Raw genomic sequence first — 16,986 nt, forward strand, 5'->3', positions numbered from 1 at the left:
ATCGGATGTCTCTCCATCCATTCCTTCCCCAGAGTACCCTGACTGCACTCCCCCATCCTGCAGAGACCCCTCAGCAGGGTTTCAGAGAGCCTTCTGTACTAGACATCCGAGAGCGAACCTTCCCAGTTCCCCATTAAAATAAAAAACCAATCTCCCTCCCCTGCCCTGTGCTGCCCAGTGCTGTAACAGCTCAACATCCTCTCTGCAGTGACCCACTTTGAGGTCAGCCAGACTGCACAGTTACAAAATGACATGGTAACCCCGTGGCTCAGCCATTCCATTTGGTCTCGCACAACTGTCATATTTTTCTGTATCTCACTTTCCCTCCTTCCACTCTTGCCCGTTTTTCTCTTTATGAACAAACTTGTCTGACATTCTGCAGTGAGGTCATGGGGGTGACAAGCTTCTGACAGCTCGGCTACCCTCTGGGAGCCACCGTCGTTCCCAGGGCTCTGCGCACCCTGGGGAGCCACAGGCCATCCACCTGCCCTTTCTCTACTCAGGGAACAGCGCACGGGGTGCTGGCATGTCCTCTTCCACCTTCTTCTCATCCCTTCGCCTCTTGTGCTCATTCGCACGCTCCTACTTTTCAGAGCTGCTTCATCCTGATCAAGTTTGATTGCAAGGAAGGATTTATGTTGATGGTTTCAGCCTGACGCAGTGCTAGTCTGGCCTTTTCTGTGGATTTCCTGGCACCAAGGCCCCCATCAGAAATAACAGCACTTAACCCAGCGTTTCATTTTCTTTTGACATACCTTATTCTCATCCCTCTGCCTCCTTCTCCCTCTTCCCTTCCCTGCCTTATTCTCTCCTTTTTCCTCCCCATCTGGATTCATTCTCATCTCTGCCCTGGCAGATCTGAGCTCCTTAACTATTCCATGTGAAGAGGAGGAGGAAGAGGAGGAAGAGGAAGAGACATATGATGATATCGATGGTTTTGATGCCCCAAATTCCGGTTCCCAGTGCAGACCTGTCATCTTGCCTGGGAGTCTGGGGCCAAGAGAGCCCACAAAGGAGACAGAAGAAGATATTTATGAAGCCTTACCAGGTGAGAAATTTTGTCTTCTGATTATCTTCTATAAGTTTCAGAAATTCTTGACCTGGTGGAAGAATATAAGTTTGAAACCTCCAGAGGAAGCCAAATCTCTGAAGAAAACAACTTAGGGAAGCTTCAGTGGAGCTTCTGTGATTCCCAGTACAAAAGCTCTCCCTTGCTCTGGGAGCAAGATGAATTGATCAGGGTGTGTCTTTCACCCTTGCCATGTGAGGTAACTTATTACATATGTCAACAATAACTTTATTATTACATATGTCAACAAGGTTAAAGAGTCAAGTAGTCTACTCATGTTGGCCTTCATTGGTTTACTCTGGATCTTGCGGTAGGTCATCAAAACTCTCTAGTTTCAACTTCTTTTCTGGGTAAATGTGAGAGTGAATAAAGTCGCCTCAAAATGATGAAGATTATCAAAAGTCTAAAGGAATACAAGTAAGTGCTGACAAACCTTGTCAGTAACTGAAGAAGACCTGATAGAGTATAACTCATCAGTCCCTACTTCAGATATACCACAAATCTAATCGTCTCTCTCACACATAAACCTGTTTCCTCTGCCCACCATTACAGCAGGCCCCTGTACATATTTCTTTTCTTCCAAAGGCATGATAACTGGCATCCAAAAAATGTATAGTCATCACTGCTTCCACATAGCCCCTTCTTGTGGGAACAACAGCAGCTGTTGAACGGCGCAGAGCACAGTGGGGGTCAGACTGTGGAAAACCAAAGCCTGAGCCTCTTAATTGTGAGGTAGTTAGACCACAGGAACGCTGAATCTTCAAGTCCATTCAGAAAGATTGCTCCTGTGGAAATTTGCCAGGAGTGCAGTGCTCTGCTGAGAAATTCGAGTTAAGCCAAAATTTATAGCAATTTAAACCTTGATCCCAGATGAACTTAGGAACGAAGGTGAATCTAATACTCAGGCCCCTGAAGACAAGACTGGTTGCTAAAAACAGGGTCAGTAAGCAACTTGCATTTCAAGACTTCCTAAGAAGAAGGTCCAACCCTGTCAATGCTGCATTTGTCTCTTCCCTTGGTGGGGGGCGCGGGGGGAGCCACGTCATTGCTTCCTGAGTCAAGGAGCCAGGCTGTGGCCCCACCATGTCTCCTTGCTGAGGACTTCGCCTACCTCCCCACCCACCAGGGAAAGCCTGCTTCTCCTAACACTTCCAGCCTCTGCCAGTCCCGGCTTCCCCAGCCTTTTTGTTGTGTTTTATTATGCAAATGATATCTTGGTTGAGGTCGAGCCATTTCTTGTGTCTGAAGTTAAAAAAAAATGATAATTTCCTCAGCAAGTCATCGTCGTTAATGAAGTTTTACAAAAACAGATACAACCAAAGGAAAATAAAATTTCACAGGTGATAAATTTTTCCAATTTCCCTGGCAGAATTCGATAGGATTGTTAAATTAAGAGTGAAGGTGTCTGTTAGAAAGCAACGAGCAGTGATGGGTAATTTTATAGAGTGGAAAATTGAATCAAATTGCTACATTAAAACACAGCTCCTCTGAGAATCTTCCCTTTCACAGTCTGCTCCATTGCAACAGCAGGGTGCAGAAATGGATCTAATTCACAACACTCCCTTAAAGGAGATGTACTCCCCAACTTGGCCAGAATCTTCTTAGGGAGCTGACATTCCACTCACTCCCATCTAGGCTGGGGGAAATATCCGGGTGACACTCCACTTTGGGTTACAGCTGTGGAGGAGTGCTCTGGGAAAACCTCGCTGAACCACTCAGCCCTCTGGGGAGCAAAGAAGGGCCTTTTTGTGCACAGGTTTAGTTCTCAGAGGAACCAGAGAGGAGGGGGCTGATGCTCAGAGGTGCAGAGCAAAGGGCAGGAAAGAGAAGGAGCCTCAGGAAATAAGATGATTTTGAGACCATCATCTTACCCCAGATGATGGGTCAATGAATGTATGATTGGCTTCTTAACGACCATCCTTCCGGAACTTGCCTCCTCAACTCTTACCCTTGGCCATCCCGGCACTGCCGAGGGTCCCAGGGCATGCCTCTGAACTTTGCACCAGTTGAGATGTTGGAGTAGACTCTGGGGGCATGGACACTGGCCTGCTTTCCCGAGGAAAACCATTTCGCCTATGCTCACAACTGTCCCCCGAAAGTGAGGAAGGCCACACTGCAGGAGATCCAGGGCATCTTTCTTCATGTTAGGGAAACCGCAGCTAACTAACAGGTTCTTTCCCGAAAAGAACCATCTATCCATCCCAGTTTTTAGAGACAGCATTGGAGGTAGGCTATATTGGCATTTAATGATGGTAAGAATATTTCAGCCCCGAGTCTCCATCCCCCAGCTTCCCACCCACGCCACTCAGCTTGTTGCTTCTGGAATTTTCTGTTCACTATACATGTGCCACAGTACCAGCCCTGGAGGAATTGGAAGGGAATGTGAGGGCAGCTGACAATGCCTACCCTCTGCTGCCATCTTACAAGATCTATGGAGCAGCCGCATGCGAGAGACAGCAAGGTATTGCAAGTAAAAGTGCTGGCTCTGAGTCAGAATGGACCTGCTCAGCCACCTGCTAGCTGTGAGATCTTGAGCAAGTGATTTGCCCTCTGTGTGTGTGATTTTCCCACCTGTACAATGGGGATAATGATAGTACCTGTCGTAGAGGGATGCTGTGAGAAGCCTAGAACCGGAGTGTGTAAAGCACTTAGAACGGAGCCTTGGCATACAGTGAGCACTCAGTAACGCTGGCTGTTAGTAACTTGGTGGTGTTTAAATAGGAAGGGTTACCTCCTTGAAAAATTGAGGGATGGCTAGTTCCCCGCCTCTACCAACCAAACCTGAGACAGTCCAGTTGGACATTTTCAGCTCTAAGTATGAAGCAGGTGAAATTGAAAATTCTGAGCAGATGGAATGTGGAGCACACCTTCTGCTCAGGCCCGTTTTTACTGCAAGGACAGGTGCTGGGTGGAGGGATGGCCAACGGTAACGTTGGATTGTGCTAACACTGCATACCCATCAAAAGTCAGATGGCTTGTGCTTCTCACATTTGTTTCATTATAACAGGTAAATGTGCTTTGCAGAGAATACTTAGCATTGATGGCTCTGCTATGGCTTCCTCTTTGGGCTGGGGCCTACGCAAGCCTCACGGTCTCTATTGGAAGGCCACATAAGTGAGATCTCCCTTCCAGAATATAATTTCAGTGGTCTTCCTAGTGGAGAGAAAAGTGCTTGTAACACATACCAAGTCAATACAAAAATGTTTTTTCCTAGTCAAAATAATGTATGGGTCATCAAATTAAATGCACTACATCACATTGATCATGGGATAATTAGCATTTGCTACGTGGCTGGCACTGTCCTTCCCATGAGGGAAAATCAGAGTGCTCGAGGTTTTCAGCCAAGACCACAAAAATATTAGGCCTGGGTAATATGGTTTCAAGGTTGGTATCCGGTGGGATTTCTGAGCATCCGTGTTGAGCATATGGGGGCCCTTGATTTTTAAGATCTCATTTGCAGTAGATTAAACTGTAGGGAACTACCACAAAGAAATGCTAAAGCAGTCTGTGGAAGATGGGAGGCTTTGCTGAGCTCTCTCTCACCCCTCCCCGGAAATTATTTTACAGGCTAGCACAGGCCCAGTTTTGTGATTCAGTATTCCATAAAAGGACAACTTTTATCAGGTTTCACTTTGGGGCCTCAAAGCTGGAATCCAGCAAGGCGCCTGAGACCATTGTACAGCTTTAACTGGGGCCTTGTCACAGCTGCACTGACAACAGAATCTGGCAGTGTTCTCAGGAGAGATTTCAGGAGAGCAAATGGAGAGAGAGACAATGAGTTCTCCCTAGGAATTTCTGTGTGCATGCCGATGCTGCCCACACTGCCCCAGAGGGTTATTACAGACCCAGGAACCAGATTGCTTTATAATAAAGCATATAACTGGGTGGTTTTTTGTTTCTTGTTTTTTTAATTTGAGTCAAATGGAAACAAGCGTTCTATGGAATTATTTTTTTTCCCCCTTCACTGTTGTCCAGACCCACAGGAAGAAGAAATGGTGAGAGTAGGTCTAAGGAAAGAAAAAAACAGATGCCAAAAACACAAAGTTTATGAAGAAAGGGATTTTCAGCTTCACGGAAAAGCAACAGCACTCCATGGAAGGGAGCTTCAAAGCGTAAAAGCCATCAGCAGGCCTGAGCTTCCTGGCCCTTTTTCTCTCTCACTCCCGTGCACACTGGGCCCCAGGCACCAGGTGTTGTTTGGCCAGCACCAAAACCAGGATCATGCTAGGGGTTTTTTCACCTAGAACATCCTCCCTGAGCTCAACCTATGAAACCCTGCTCCTTCTGCTCGAACATGTCTCCTTTGTGACACCCTCCCAAATACTCAACTAGAATTGAGCTCCGTTTCAGCCCTTACCATGGTGATTTGTATTCAGGTCTTTCTCCTCCAATTAGTAGGTGCTCAATTATTATTTGTGAAATTAAATTCAGCGTATTCCAAGTGTTGCAGTTAGCACAAATTGGATTTGATATCGTGTTCATCAAGACCCATACCACAGAGATAGGATGCAAATATTCTGAGGTAACAGTTGAGATTAAAAACTATACAACAGAGAATTAAGTGTGTTATTAGCATCTTGCTCATATTTTCCGTGTTGTCTGAAGAGGTGCTGTAGCATCCACAGATTTATAGCATATCTGTGCCTGCTGTGGAGTGCTTTCCATTTCTACTTTCCTGCATGCTGTCTCTGTACTCCAAGTCTATCTGCATTTCTGTTGCATCTGTCACCAGAGCACCTTGACATCTGGTTGCACATTGATACAGTTGGCATTTTTTAAGCTTCTGTCACCTTGCTTTGTTTGGGGGAAGTGATTTCCCTCTTTCTGATCCAGTCATTTTTTGCGGCATTGTTCTCAGTTTAGCCCATGTCAGAGAAAGCACTTCAGAAAGGAGCCAGGTGTCATGGGAAGCTGGCTCCTCTCTGTGTCTCTGCGGTGAAGTCAGTGTCCTGTTCCTTTCAGCCTCTCATTAGTGTCCCTGACATTGTGCCAAGACAGTTGATTGAAATCAACTCTCTGGATACTGAGGCTCATTTGTGATGCCCCATGGTTCTCTCACATGTTCGCACAGCTCACAGAATCTTCCTCAACTGTTTTCCCAGTTGAGATGAGATATTTGGGAATCAAGTAGAGCATTTAATGTAATAAGTGGACAGTAATCTTTAGAGGTTAATTTGTTTAAAACCTATGTAAGGTTGGGGTCCCATATGCCCTGTTAGGAGCAAGGACCATTATAATCTATTACTGTTTAAAGTTGAGCTAGCACATAAATTTTAATTCTCTCTTAAATGAAGATGTATTCCAGTAGATGTAATGCTAAAATGCCTAATAATATTCTTATAAAGAAGTTCAACAAGCTCTTTAGCCTAAAGAAAAATTTTTTTTCAAAATAATCTCTTTAAAATTGAAGGTTCATTTTACAGATAAAAAGAGAAAAAAGAGAGAGAAATCTAGCTGTTTAACCCACCCTCTTTTGTGAGCAAAGAGACATTTCTTTCTGGGGCCACGGAATTGGTTTTCTCGATGTTGGAGTTTGAAAGATGCCAGTTTGATCTCACTGAAGGATCCGAGGTAAAGTGTCACCTCTCTGCAGCTGGGAAGGTGCTGAGAACTGCTACCTTGTACACCAGCTGTGGAGAGCATTGCCTTCCCTATGGGACGGTACCTCCATACTCACACCTTCAAAGGCACAGCACCCAGCCTCTCGCATCCGTAGCTAGGCTTCTTGACTTGAGCCCACTTTCAGCGCCCCGGGAAGGTCAATGTCAGATAGAACAGATGTGGGGATTAGAGCTATGGCCAGCGTTCTGCTTTCTTTCTAGGTGACTCCACAGGCACAAAGGAAATCAGAGTGTCTGGTCTGGAATTGAATGGCATAGAGCAGATTTTTATTTTTCCCATTTTTGTATCATGACTAGATTAAGTGCTGTTGCCTGAAAGGATAAAGGAATAAAGTTTAGTTTTCATTTTTATCATTGCAAATACATTTACATTCTCCTGTTTTACAAATGCAAAGAGCAGGCAAGCCACTTTCAATAATTTATTTTAAAATCAATGCTAATGAGGTTATGTCTCGTCAGTGGCCAAGTTTTACAATAAAGTCTGATTTATTTAGAAAAGATCTTTGGTGTAGCTTCCCATCTAATGGTGGTGGGAAGGAGGTGGAGTCACAGGCACGGTGACCCTCCAACTTCGGATCCAATTTGTAATTCACAGCGGAGATCTGACCCAATTTACATTGATTAGAATTGGGAGGAAGAGACATCTGGGCACAGACAGCAGAAGTAGAGTAAACCGTCTCTGCAAAGGTGCGTAAGCACAGCCAATTACTGGTCTTTGTGACTGAGGCGTTTGGTATCAGCAGAGGAGATGCTCCCCGTCCAAATTACTGAGTACCTCTAAAACTGAGGCCGTAACAACTCTTCTTTTAATGTTTTCAATCCTGTGAAATTGGTCCCATGTCAAAAAGGAAAAGCATCAGGGCAGAGGAAGGAAGGAAGTGGGCAAGTAATAGGAAGACAATGTGCAAAGAATGATGTTTGACATGATTTATTTCGGCAAGGTCTATTTCCGATATTTGATTTCACTCCTCCATTATCTTACATCTTTATTCGTCATCGCGGCGGCGGTTGGGGGGGAGGGCGGGGGGGGCACGACAGGTGGTAAGTAGGAAATTCTCTGTTGTGAGGCCATACATGAAGGTAAGAAGAGTTGAGTTCTTTCCCCACAGAATCTTGTAGGGCAAATATACATCACATATATGATAATTTTTTAATCTGGGTGACATATGACTCATTTCCCGAGAATATCAATCCCTTAATTTTTATTTTTTGCAGGGAAATTGTATCATTTTAATGTGAAATCGATTACTTCTTTAATGTTCTATAATGCTCTAATGTATGTTTGTGCTGTTTCTTCTTACTTATGAGCTCGGAGTTTACCTCCCCCATTCTGACATACCAGAATTCATATTGCTCTATAAAACTTATATTTTTTTAAAAAAAAGGAACTGTCCCCAGGCCATCTCCTCAAAAGTTTCATTTAGTGGCATAACTATGGGGAAACAAGCCAGGTAAGTGCCCCAAGACCCAGGAAGAGAAAGTAAATGTGGACCAAAAAAAACCTAAGTGTTCAATCCTCAAAGTGTCGCTTATTATGCCCCATTCATTGTGTGTGTGTGTGTGTGTGTGTGAGTGAGAGAGAGCGTGTGCAAAGATGATGAAAAGGAGAATAGCAACAGTGTTTTTGCGCATCCTACTCCACATAGAAAATGGCTTAATATGAGTCCGGTACTCATGCTTTCTTTGTAAAGACCCAATTCCCATGGTATCAGGTAGTATGAAGTCTGAGATGAAACAGGTTAATGAGGGTAAGAAACAGGCCAATCATGTTGTGACTTTGACCATATAAACACTTGATTGGAGTTAGACAATAGCACTGACTTAGAACCCATTGTGTACCTGCAGCAATTAATTAAAAGACCATTCCAACTGCCCTCAGGAGCTTACACTCTAATGAACATGGCAGGCTGAATAACAGCAGTAAAAAGATAACTACAAGCCCTAAGTACTAGGAACATAAAATTACCTACATGACCAGCTTCTGCTACAGCTGAACAAAACTTGATACATTAAGGACTAATTAATCATGGAGGTTTTAAACACATGCTTAGCCACACACACACACACACACACACACACACACACACACCCATAACTCTGGATGCTTACATAGAAACAATACATTTAGAAGAGAATTCTAGAAGAAGAGGAGAAATAGAGCTTGAGGGAAAGGATCAGGATTCTAGTGATAGGTGCCTAAATAGTCCAGTGGTTTGAAAGCTCCACAAGGGCATGGACCCTGCCAGTCTTGTCCATTGCTGGGCCTCCAGTTCCTAGTGTAGCACCTTGCATGTAGTAAGCGCTTAAAAACATTGAATGGGGAGGGAAGGAGAAGGCAAGTTTGAAGATGTAAGATGATTTAAAAAAAAAAAAAGAACAATTATTGCCTTGAAAAGAGCATGACGAGAAAGAAGACCCACCAGTGAGCGCTGTGAATTGTGCAAGACTGTTGAATCACAGATCTGTACCTCTGAAATGAATAATGCAATATATGTTAAGAAAAAAAAGAAGAAGAAGAAGATAGCGGGGGGGGAAGAATGAAGGGGAGTAAATCGGAGGGGGAGACGAACCACGGGAGACGATGGACTCTGAAAAACACACTGAGGGTTCTAGAGGGGAGGGGGTGGGGGGACGGGTTAGCCTGGTGATGGGTATTAAAGAGGGCACGTTCTGAGAGGAGCACTGGGTGTTATGCACAAACAATGAATCATGGAACACTACATCAAAAACTAATGATGTAATGTACGGTGATTAACATAACAATAAAAAATAAATTAAAAAAAGAAGACCCACCAGTATACAGAGCATAAGACTATCAACCACTAATTGCTAATGCTGATCATGTTTACCCCCTCAGATGAAGAGCATGATCTAGAAGAGGATGAGAATGGCACTCCACAGAAAGAAGGTATGAGAGCCTCACAAATACACAGGCGCTGGGTAGGATGTTCGGGTTCTGACTGGAGAAGGCACTTTTGTTCAGACCACAAATATTACCGGGCTCACTAATTAAGAGGGTACTGGTGTGTCAACCTCAAGAGCCCCAGATAAGATGACTGGATAGGTAAATATCTCAACCTTCAAAGCAGCCACTCACCTTAATTAATGTTGCCAGAACAGCTAAGATTTATCCTACAGAGGGAAGAAACCAAACCGGATATTTATTTTTTCCTATCAGTATTTCCTAAATCAGTACAGTGAAAATAGAATTGCCTCATCTCTAAGAGATCAAAGGATTGAGAATGGAAAGAATGGAAATGTCTCCTCTCTGAGAGGTCCGGAGATTGCAAGTTCAGAGGGGAATGGAAATGTGTCAGATCTGAAAAGTGAACCTGGGGTGAAGGATAGAACTCCTTGGTGATGCTGACTTCTGATGGCCTGGTTTGATTCCAGGCACATCTGGAAATGAATATTTAACAGGTTTGTTGAATACAAAATTACATCTTATTCATCCCAGACTGTTAACCATGCTTCAGGCAGTTAGTGAGCCCATCCTTTTCTAAGGTCAGATGCCCCTCCAAAGCCTCTTTAAGTGAACCAAGGACCTATTCTACCCTTGTCAGTGAAGGAATGTGAATTGCAAGGACCACCTCAAGGACATTCATCTCATCAGCAGAGTCTAAATTATGGCTGATATAGATACTAGCTGATTTTTTTCTTAGAGATTCTATGAAAGTCTTAAGCCTAGGAGTTCTTCCCAACTCTCCCTCCCTGGTCCTTCCCCCATTTCCCTGGCCCTTCCTTTTCCCGTTCTCCTCTCTCTTCTCGTCTTTTTGCTGTTTCTTCTCTTTGTTATCCACTCGGCAAGGCCCCCTTCTCCTAAGGTTCGTGCTCTAAGGGAACTGGATATGTAACACGTTCAGTGAAGGACCTAACTTCGCCAATGCCCAGCTTCTCCCAGGGAGAAGAGGCAGCATCAGAAGTCAGGTGCCAGAGCAGGAGAGAAAGAAAGAACTGTCACAAGTGTGGTCCAGGATTAGCATAGCTTCCAGTGAGCACCTCATAACAATGAACCCATATAATTAAGTCCATTCTGAAACTTATTTTCTACTGTTTCCTACTCAATGTGCAGAATTCCAACAGAAAATCTGTTTTCTGACCAACCTATGTCCCATGTCTTTTCTCAACCAACTTCCATCACCAGTGCAGGAAAGAGACGCTTCATATGGACAACTTGGGTGGAATAACTATAAACTTCCTGTGGCCAACTTTATAGTAAACTCCATTCAGGAAGCAGCAGTCTCTGGCAAAAGTCTAAAATTCAGTTTCAGACTCCTCCTTCATCACATTTCCTCATTCAGCCTTTCTTTCTGAGGTTCTATCTTGGGTAGGGGGATGAGGAGGGGAGATTTATTTCTTAACTGTTCCAACAGCTCTATTTCAAGTAAGTTAAAAAAAGGGGGGGCACCTGGGTGACTCAGTCATTGGATGTCTGCCTTCAGCTTCGTTCATGGTCCCAGGGTCCTGGGATCGAGCCCCGCATCGGGCTCTCTGCTCAGCGGGAAGCCTGCTTCTCCCTCTCCCACTCCCGCTGCTTGTGTTCCCTCTCTCGCTGTGTCTCTCTCTGTCAAATAAATAAAATCTTTAAAAAAAAAACAAAACTTTTTTGTTCCTCATGCTTCCTTCCGCCAAAATAGGTGTTGTTGAAGTGTAGTGAACTCTAAATATGTTTCTATGGTTTATACTTCCCACCAGTTATGATTGGTGACTTGGTGATTAAAAAACAGAGGACTTTTTGCTCTCTCTGCGGAATCTGAGGCAGGAATTTTTATTATTTGTGTTTACTTATTTATTTATTGAATTTATACAGAGCCTTTTCTCCAAAGGAGCTATAGAAATGGCAACAAATACGGAGCATCCAAATGTCATCACTAAGCTTTATAACACTAAAATCTACAGGTCCAACGAAAGAGTAGGCAGGCCCATAAAGGCATATAAAAGGGAACTAACTCTAGGACAGTGTGACTTCTTATGTAACAGACAAGCTACACAAGTTCGGTTCACTTAGTTTTTTTCTCAAGTGTCGCGTGTCTTTGGCAGGGTTTGGTGGGGGCGGGGGGGGTGGCTATTCTCCTAAAAGATACTATGGCTAGCAGGGTTACCTTTTTTTTTTAAAGATTTTATTTATTTGACAGAGAAGACACAGCGAGAGAGGGAACACAAGCAGTGGGCGTGGGAGAGGGAGAAGCAGGCTTCCCACTGAGCAGGAAGCCCAATGCAGGGCTCGATGCAGGACTGGGTCCCAGGACCCTGGGATCATGACCCGAGCTGAAGGCAGATGCTTAACAACTGATCCACCCAGGCGCCCCATATCAGGGTTACCTTTAAAATCCACATACTCTTCTCCAGAACTCTTCCAGGGATCCTGTTCCCAGAAATGCTGTGCTTTCCTGTGATAGAGTTACTAACATTTTTAAAGCCCAACTAGATCTTATCAGAAGAGGGGGGAAAAAAAGGAATTCAGTTTATCCTCATTGGGTGTTAATGACCCTGTAAGATGTAATTTCTTTTATTTTATTCTGTTACCTAGAAAATCTATCACAGCCTTGTAGTATTGATTGTTCAATCTATAAAGAGCTCAGTTTACAGCATGACTGTTAGTAACAGGGTTATTTTAATGAGTGAGTCTTCAACACCTCAGATTCTCACTAAATTGCAACCCATCAGCCTAACAGTCTAACACTAAGTGTCTTCTGTGATGAGAGTTTATCTCCCTTCCCTATCATGAGAAGGTAACGTCCAGGTAACCAAAAAGAAAACTTGTTCTGTGTTGTTTATACAAAAACTCCTGTCCATTGGCTTGGGTCAGCCATGTCAAATAAAAAGCCGAGCTGGAGGCACAACTCATCCTTAGATACATCAAATATCTGACCAAGGAAGATCTCCAAAAAGGTTGTTTTCACTCTAAAACCATGGGCAAACTCAGCCAAAAAGGAGCCCACAAGCGGTAATTTCTGCAAGGCAGAAACGTGGTCACTGATGAGCTTCCACCGCTAAGGCGCCTTTCCATGTTAGTGCATATACCAATGGAGTTGATTCCACGAAAGAAACAGGGAAGCCACAGAGGGCTTTGCAACTCTTACTTTTTGAAACCTGTTTCCTAAGACCAAACATAAGTTGAGCATCAGCCAGCTACAATTTTGGCCCAGTAAAAGGAGCATAGGAGATGAAGATCAGGATCTGTGAGTGGTCTCCATCCAGTTCAAGATCATACTTACAACATTAAGGACCATAGAGATTTCAAAATTCAAGATTAAAGGGCTATGAAAACAAGCAAATGGTAATGTTCAGCTGCTCTTCTTGTTCTGGTGTCCTAGCCAGTGGAGTTTGGCAAATTTCTTTTTTTTCTTTTTTTTAAGATTGTATTTATTTATTTATTTATTTATTTATTTGAGAGAGGGCGCATGAGCATGGGGAAGGGGCAGAGGGAGAGGGAGAAACAGACTCCTCTCTGAGCAGGGAGCCCCACACAGGGCTCTATCCCAGGACCCTGAGATCATGACCAGAGCCAAAGGCAGACGCTTAACTGACTGAGCCTCCCAGGCATCCTGGCAAATTTCTTTATGCCTTTTGTTCTGAAACAGTAAGGTATCGGACTGAGTCTGTTTTAATGGACTGAACATGGTGAACTTCTCTGGCCTGGGTTAGAAAATATTCCAATTCCCTTCCAGTGGGTCACTGCTTTGGCCTTCCATGTCCATTTCTCACCTACCCATGGTCTAGCAAGGACTGGCTTTATCCGTCTTCTCATTCTGTCTCTCTTTTCCATAATTTGTTTAGTAGTTGCTCCCATAACCAGGCCTCATTAGCACAGCCCTTTGGTTCATCAAGCAAATGTAAACAACATGCTGACCTGCCTTTTAGCCTCTTTTTCTTGGTCACAGCTTGAATTCTGGAGCTACCCAGTATCTCCCACACAAAAGCCCAAGGTGACATATGAACTCTGGAAGGAACACAGTCAAGTTCTGTTGTCTCTAAGGTGGAGGACAGGCAAAAAGGTATCCTGGTCCTTTCTAACTTAGAATTCTCCATGTCAGAGAGGATCATTTTCAAATTCTGACCCTGTCAACAGTAGTACCAACTTGGCCTCCTTTACAGGAGAAATGACTATTACTGGTTATTAAGAACTTGGTGTGCAATGGCAAATGCTTTGCAATAAATACCTAGAGAAGAGAGAAAACAATATATTTTTAAACTTAGACTGTTTCTATTCTTCCTATGACATTTTGTTTGCGGGGAGCTTAGCTTCTCTTACATGGGATAAAGAAAATAAGATGATCCCCCCCTTTTATTTTCTCTAGAAAAAGTCCTTCTCAGCTCTGCTTGCAATTTAAATGCAGTGATCATACCCATTAGCTTCTCTATCATTGTAATTGTTGTTAATTGTTATAACTGTTTTAGTTATTAGTGGTGTCATTATTGCTCTAGGTCCTCTGTCTGTTTTATGCTGAATATATTAGTGCTTTGCTTTTGAATTACCAGGCTTTACTTAGCGCAGAGTTACGTTTTTTTTTGGAGACATTGAGAAATGCTGGCATTAAGCTTTATTCTTTTGTTTTTCATTCCAAATGGACAGACTGGAAAAAAAATAATTAGATGGAATAATGTCCTCAAAATGAGAATGAGGATGCTTTGAATTAATTAAATGGTCAGAATGCTGCACCATGTCTGATCTCAGACTGCTGCTAGAGTCGTGTAAACCTAAAGGAACCTGAATCCAGTCCACAGAGGAAATCCTCTCTCAGGCTCCCAATTCCTCGGTGGTCTAAAGACATCAGTCTCCTCAGGCATTCCCCTGTTTATAGAATGACCTGGACAAATTTGGGGAGAAGCTGGACTGCCCCAGCAAACTTCCAGGCCTTTAAGCTCTTCCAGAGGCAAAGGGTCAGGAATGAAGCCCTCCTCCACCTTACCTCGTCCCCTCTTCAAGATCTTTAAATAACACCCGTTCTCGGTCAGGTGTTCATAACACAACCAAAGCTTCCGGGAGCCTTTCGTGAAGTTAGCTTCCCTGTTCTATACAGCACCCTCAACTTCCCCTTTGAAGACATATCACAATCGTAGATAAGTAAATATCTGTACGACTCTGTTTCCTGCTACCTCCCCCACTGGACAGTAGCCCAAAGAGCAGGGACGGTGTGTGGTCAATGTGGAATTCCCAGCATCCCGCACGGTCCCGGGCACTTCGTAAGCGCTGTGGACGTGTCTGTTGAATGCTGAGGAATGAATGTAGAGAAGTTGTGTGCACACAGACACATAAACGCAAGTCACACCTATATTAAACAGGGAGTCTGCAATACCGAGTCCAATCTTGTCCGGTTAAGGCGTTCCTCCTCACTGAATTCCCTAGTACCAGAATACCTCTGTCTGGACAGCAAGTCCACATGTTTAGCCCTTCATTCTGCTTATTTTTTGAAGCTGTCCTTTTATGGTTCTAGTTCTGACAATTCTGGTTCTTGCGCTAGGTAAACTATCTGCCAGATTCCTGAGCTCTATCTTCTTTTAACCTTTAGCTTATGAAGAACCAAAGGCATTTTTGATATTTTTTCTTGGAAGGCTCTTGTTTTCTTCCTAGCTTCTTGCTTTCCCTATGATATATATAGCTTTTAGAATAGGTATATTTCGGGCGCCTGGGTGGCTCAGATGGTTAAGCGTCTGCCTTCGGCTCAGGTCATGATCCCAGGGTCCTGGGATCGAGTCCCGCATCGGGCTCCCTGCTCTGTGGTGAGCCTGCTTCTCCCTCTGCCTCTCTCTCTCTCTGACTCTCATGAATAAATAAATAAAACATTAAAAAAAAAAAAAGAATAGGTATATTTCCAGGTATTCTCCTCTGGTGTCTTATATGCCCAATATCAAGTCACTTTTTACATATATACCCAAAAAGTACTCATAGTCTTAAAAGCATTTCCAGGCAAATGGGGAGCAGTACCCCACAGTGACCATCTGCTAAGTTAGACAAAGCCAAGACAATTTCGCCAGTCTTCTTATCATTCAGAAATACCAAGTTGTGCTTTACAAATCTATTTTTAGAAATTATTTTCTCTATAACATATAAATGCATGAAGAATATTGACGTCAATATGCGTTTCATTTCTGGGACACCTGGGTGGCTCACTCAGTTAAGCATCTGCCTTCAGCTCAGGTCATGATCCCAGGTTCCTGGGATCAAGCCCCACATTGGGCTCCTTGCTCAAAAGGGAGCCTGCTTCATGTCCACAATAGCCAAACTGTGGAAAGAGCCAAGATGCCCATCGACAGATGAATGGATAAAGAAGATGTGGTATATATACACAATGGAATATTATGCAGCCATCAAAAGGAATGAGATCTTACCATTTGCAACGACGTGGATGGAACTGGAGGGTGTTATGCTGAGTGAAATAAGTCAATCAGAGAAAGACATGTATCACATGACCTCACTGATATGAGGAATTCTTAATCTCAGGAAACAAACTGAGGGTTACTGGAGTGGTTGGGGGTGGGAGGGATGGGGTGGCTGGGTGATAGACATTGGGGAGGGTATGAGCTACGGTGAGCGCTGTGAATTGTGCAAGACTGTTGAATCACAGATCTGTACTTCTGAAACAAATAACGCAACATATTTTAAGAAAAAAGAAAAAGAAGAAGATAACAGGAGAGAAAGAAAAGGGGAGTATGTCAGAGGGGGAGACGAACCATGAGAGATGATGGACTCTGGGAAACAAACTGAGGGTTCTAGAGGGGAGGGGGTAGGGGGATGGGTTAGCCTGGTGATGGGTATTGAGGAGGGCACGTTCTGCATGGAGCACTGGGTGTTATGAACAAACAATGAATCATGGAACACTGCACCAAAAACTAATGATGTAATATATGGTGATTAACATAACAATAAAAAATTTAAAAAAAATAAAAAAGAATATAATTGGGAATCTAAAAAAAAAAAAAAAAAGGGAGCCTGCTTCTCCCTCTCCCTCTGCCACTCCCCCTGCTTGTGCTTTCTCACTCTCTCAAATAAATAAATAAATAAATAAAATCTTTTAAATATATGTATATATAGGGACATTTGAGTGGCTCAGTCAGTTAAGCATCTGCCTTCGGCTCAGGTCATGATCTCAGGGTCCTGGGATCAAGCCCTACATCGGGCTCCTTGCTCAACGGGGGAGCCCGCTTCTCCCTCTGCTTGCCACTCCCCCTGGTTGTGCTCTCTCTCTCTCTGACAAATAAATAAATAAAATCTTTAATATATATATATATATACACACACACTTTCCATTTCTAATTTTGTCAAAATCTTCAGGTGATTAATCAATTCCATTA

General features: G+C 43.5%; 1 protein-coding gene across 1 annotated transcript in view; it reads left to right on the forward strand.

The window, feature by feature from the left end:
* Positions 1 to 16,986, forward strand: part of SKAP1 (src kinase associated phosphoprotein 1) — a 273,892-nt gene that overhangs the window by 232,371 nt on the left and 24,535 nt on the right. Inside the window, exons 9-10 of the mRNA XM_025859313.2 lie at positions 857 to 1,048; positions 9,548 to 9,598. Coding sequence (XP_025715098.1) covers positions 857 to 1,048; positions 9,548 to 9,598 — 243 coding nt within the window. The remainder of the gene's footprint in view (positions 1 to 856; positions 1,049 to 9,547; positions 9,599 to 16,986) is intronic.

Source organism: Callorhinus ursinus, unplaced genomic scaffold, assembly GCF_003265705.2.
Source record: "Callorhinus ursinus isolate GAN/ISIS: 27379988/994484 unplaced genomic scaffold, GSC_fseal_2.0 scaffold52, whole genome shotgun sequence".
Classification (NCBI taxonomy): Eukaryota; Metazoa; Chordata; class Mammalia; order Carnivora; family Otariidae; genus Callorhinus; species Callorhinus ursinus.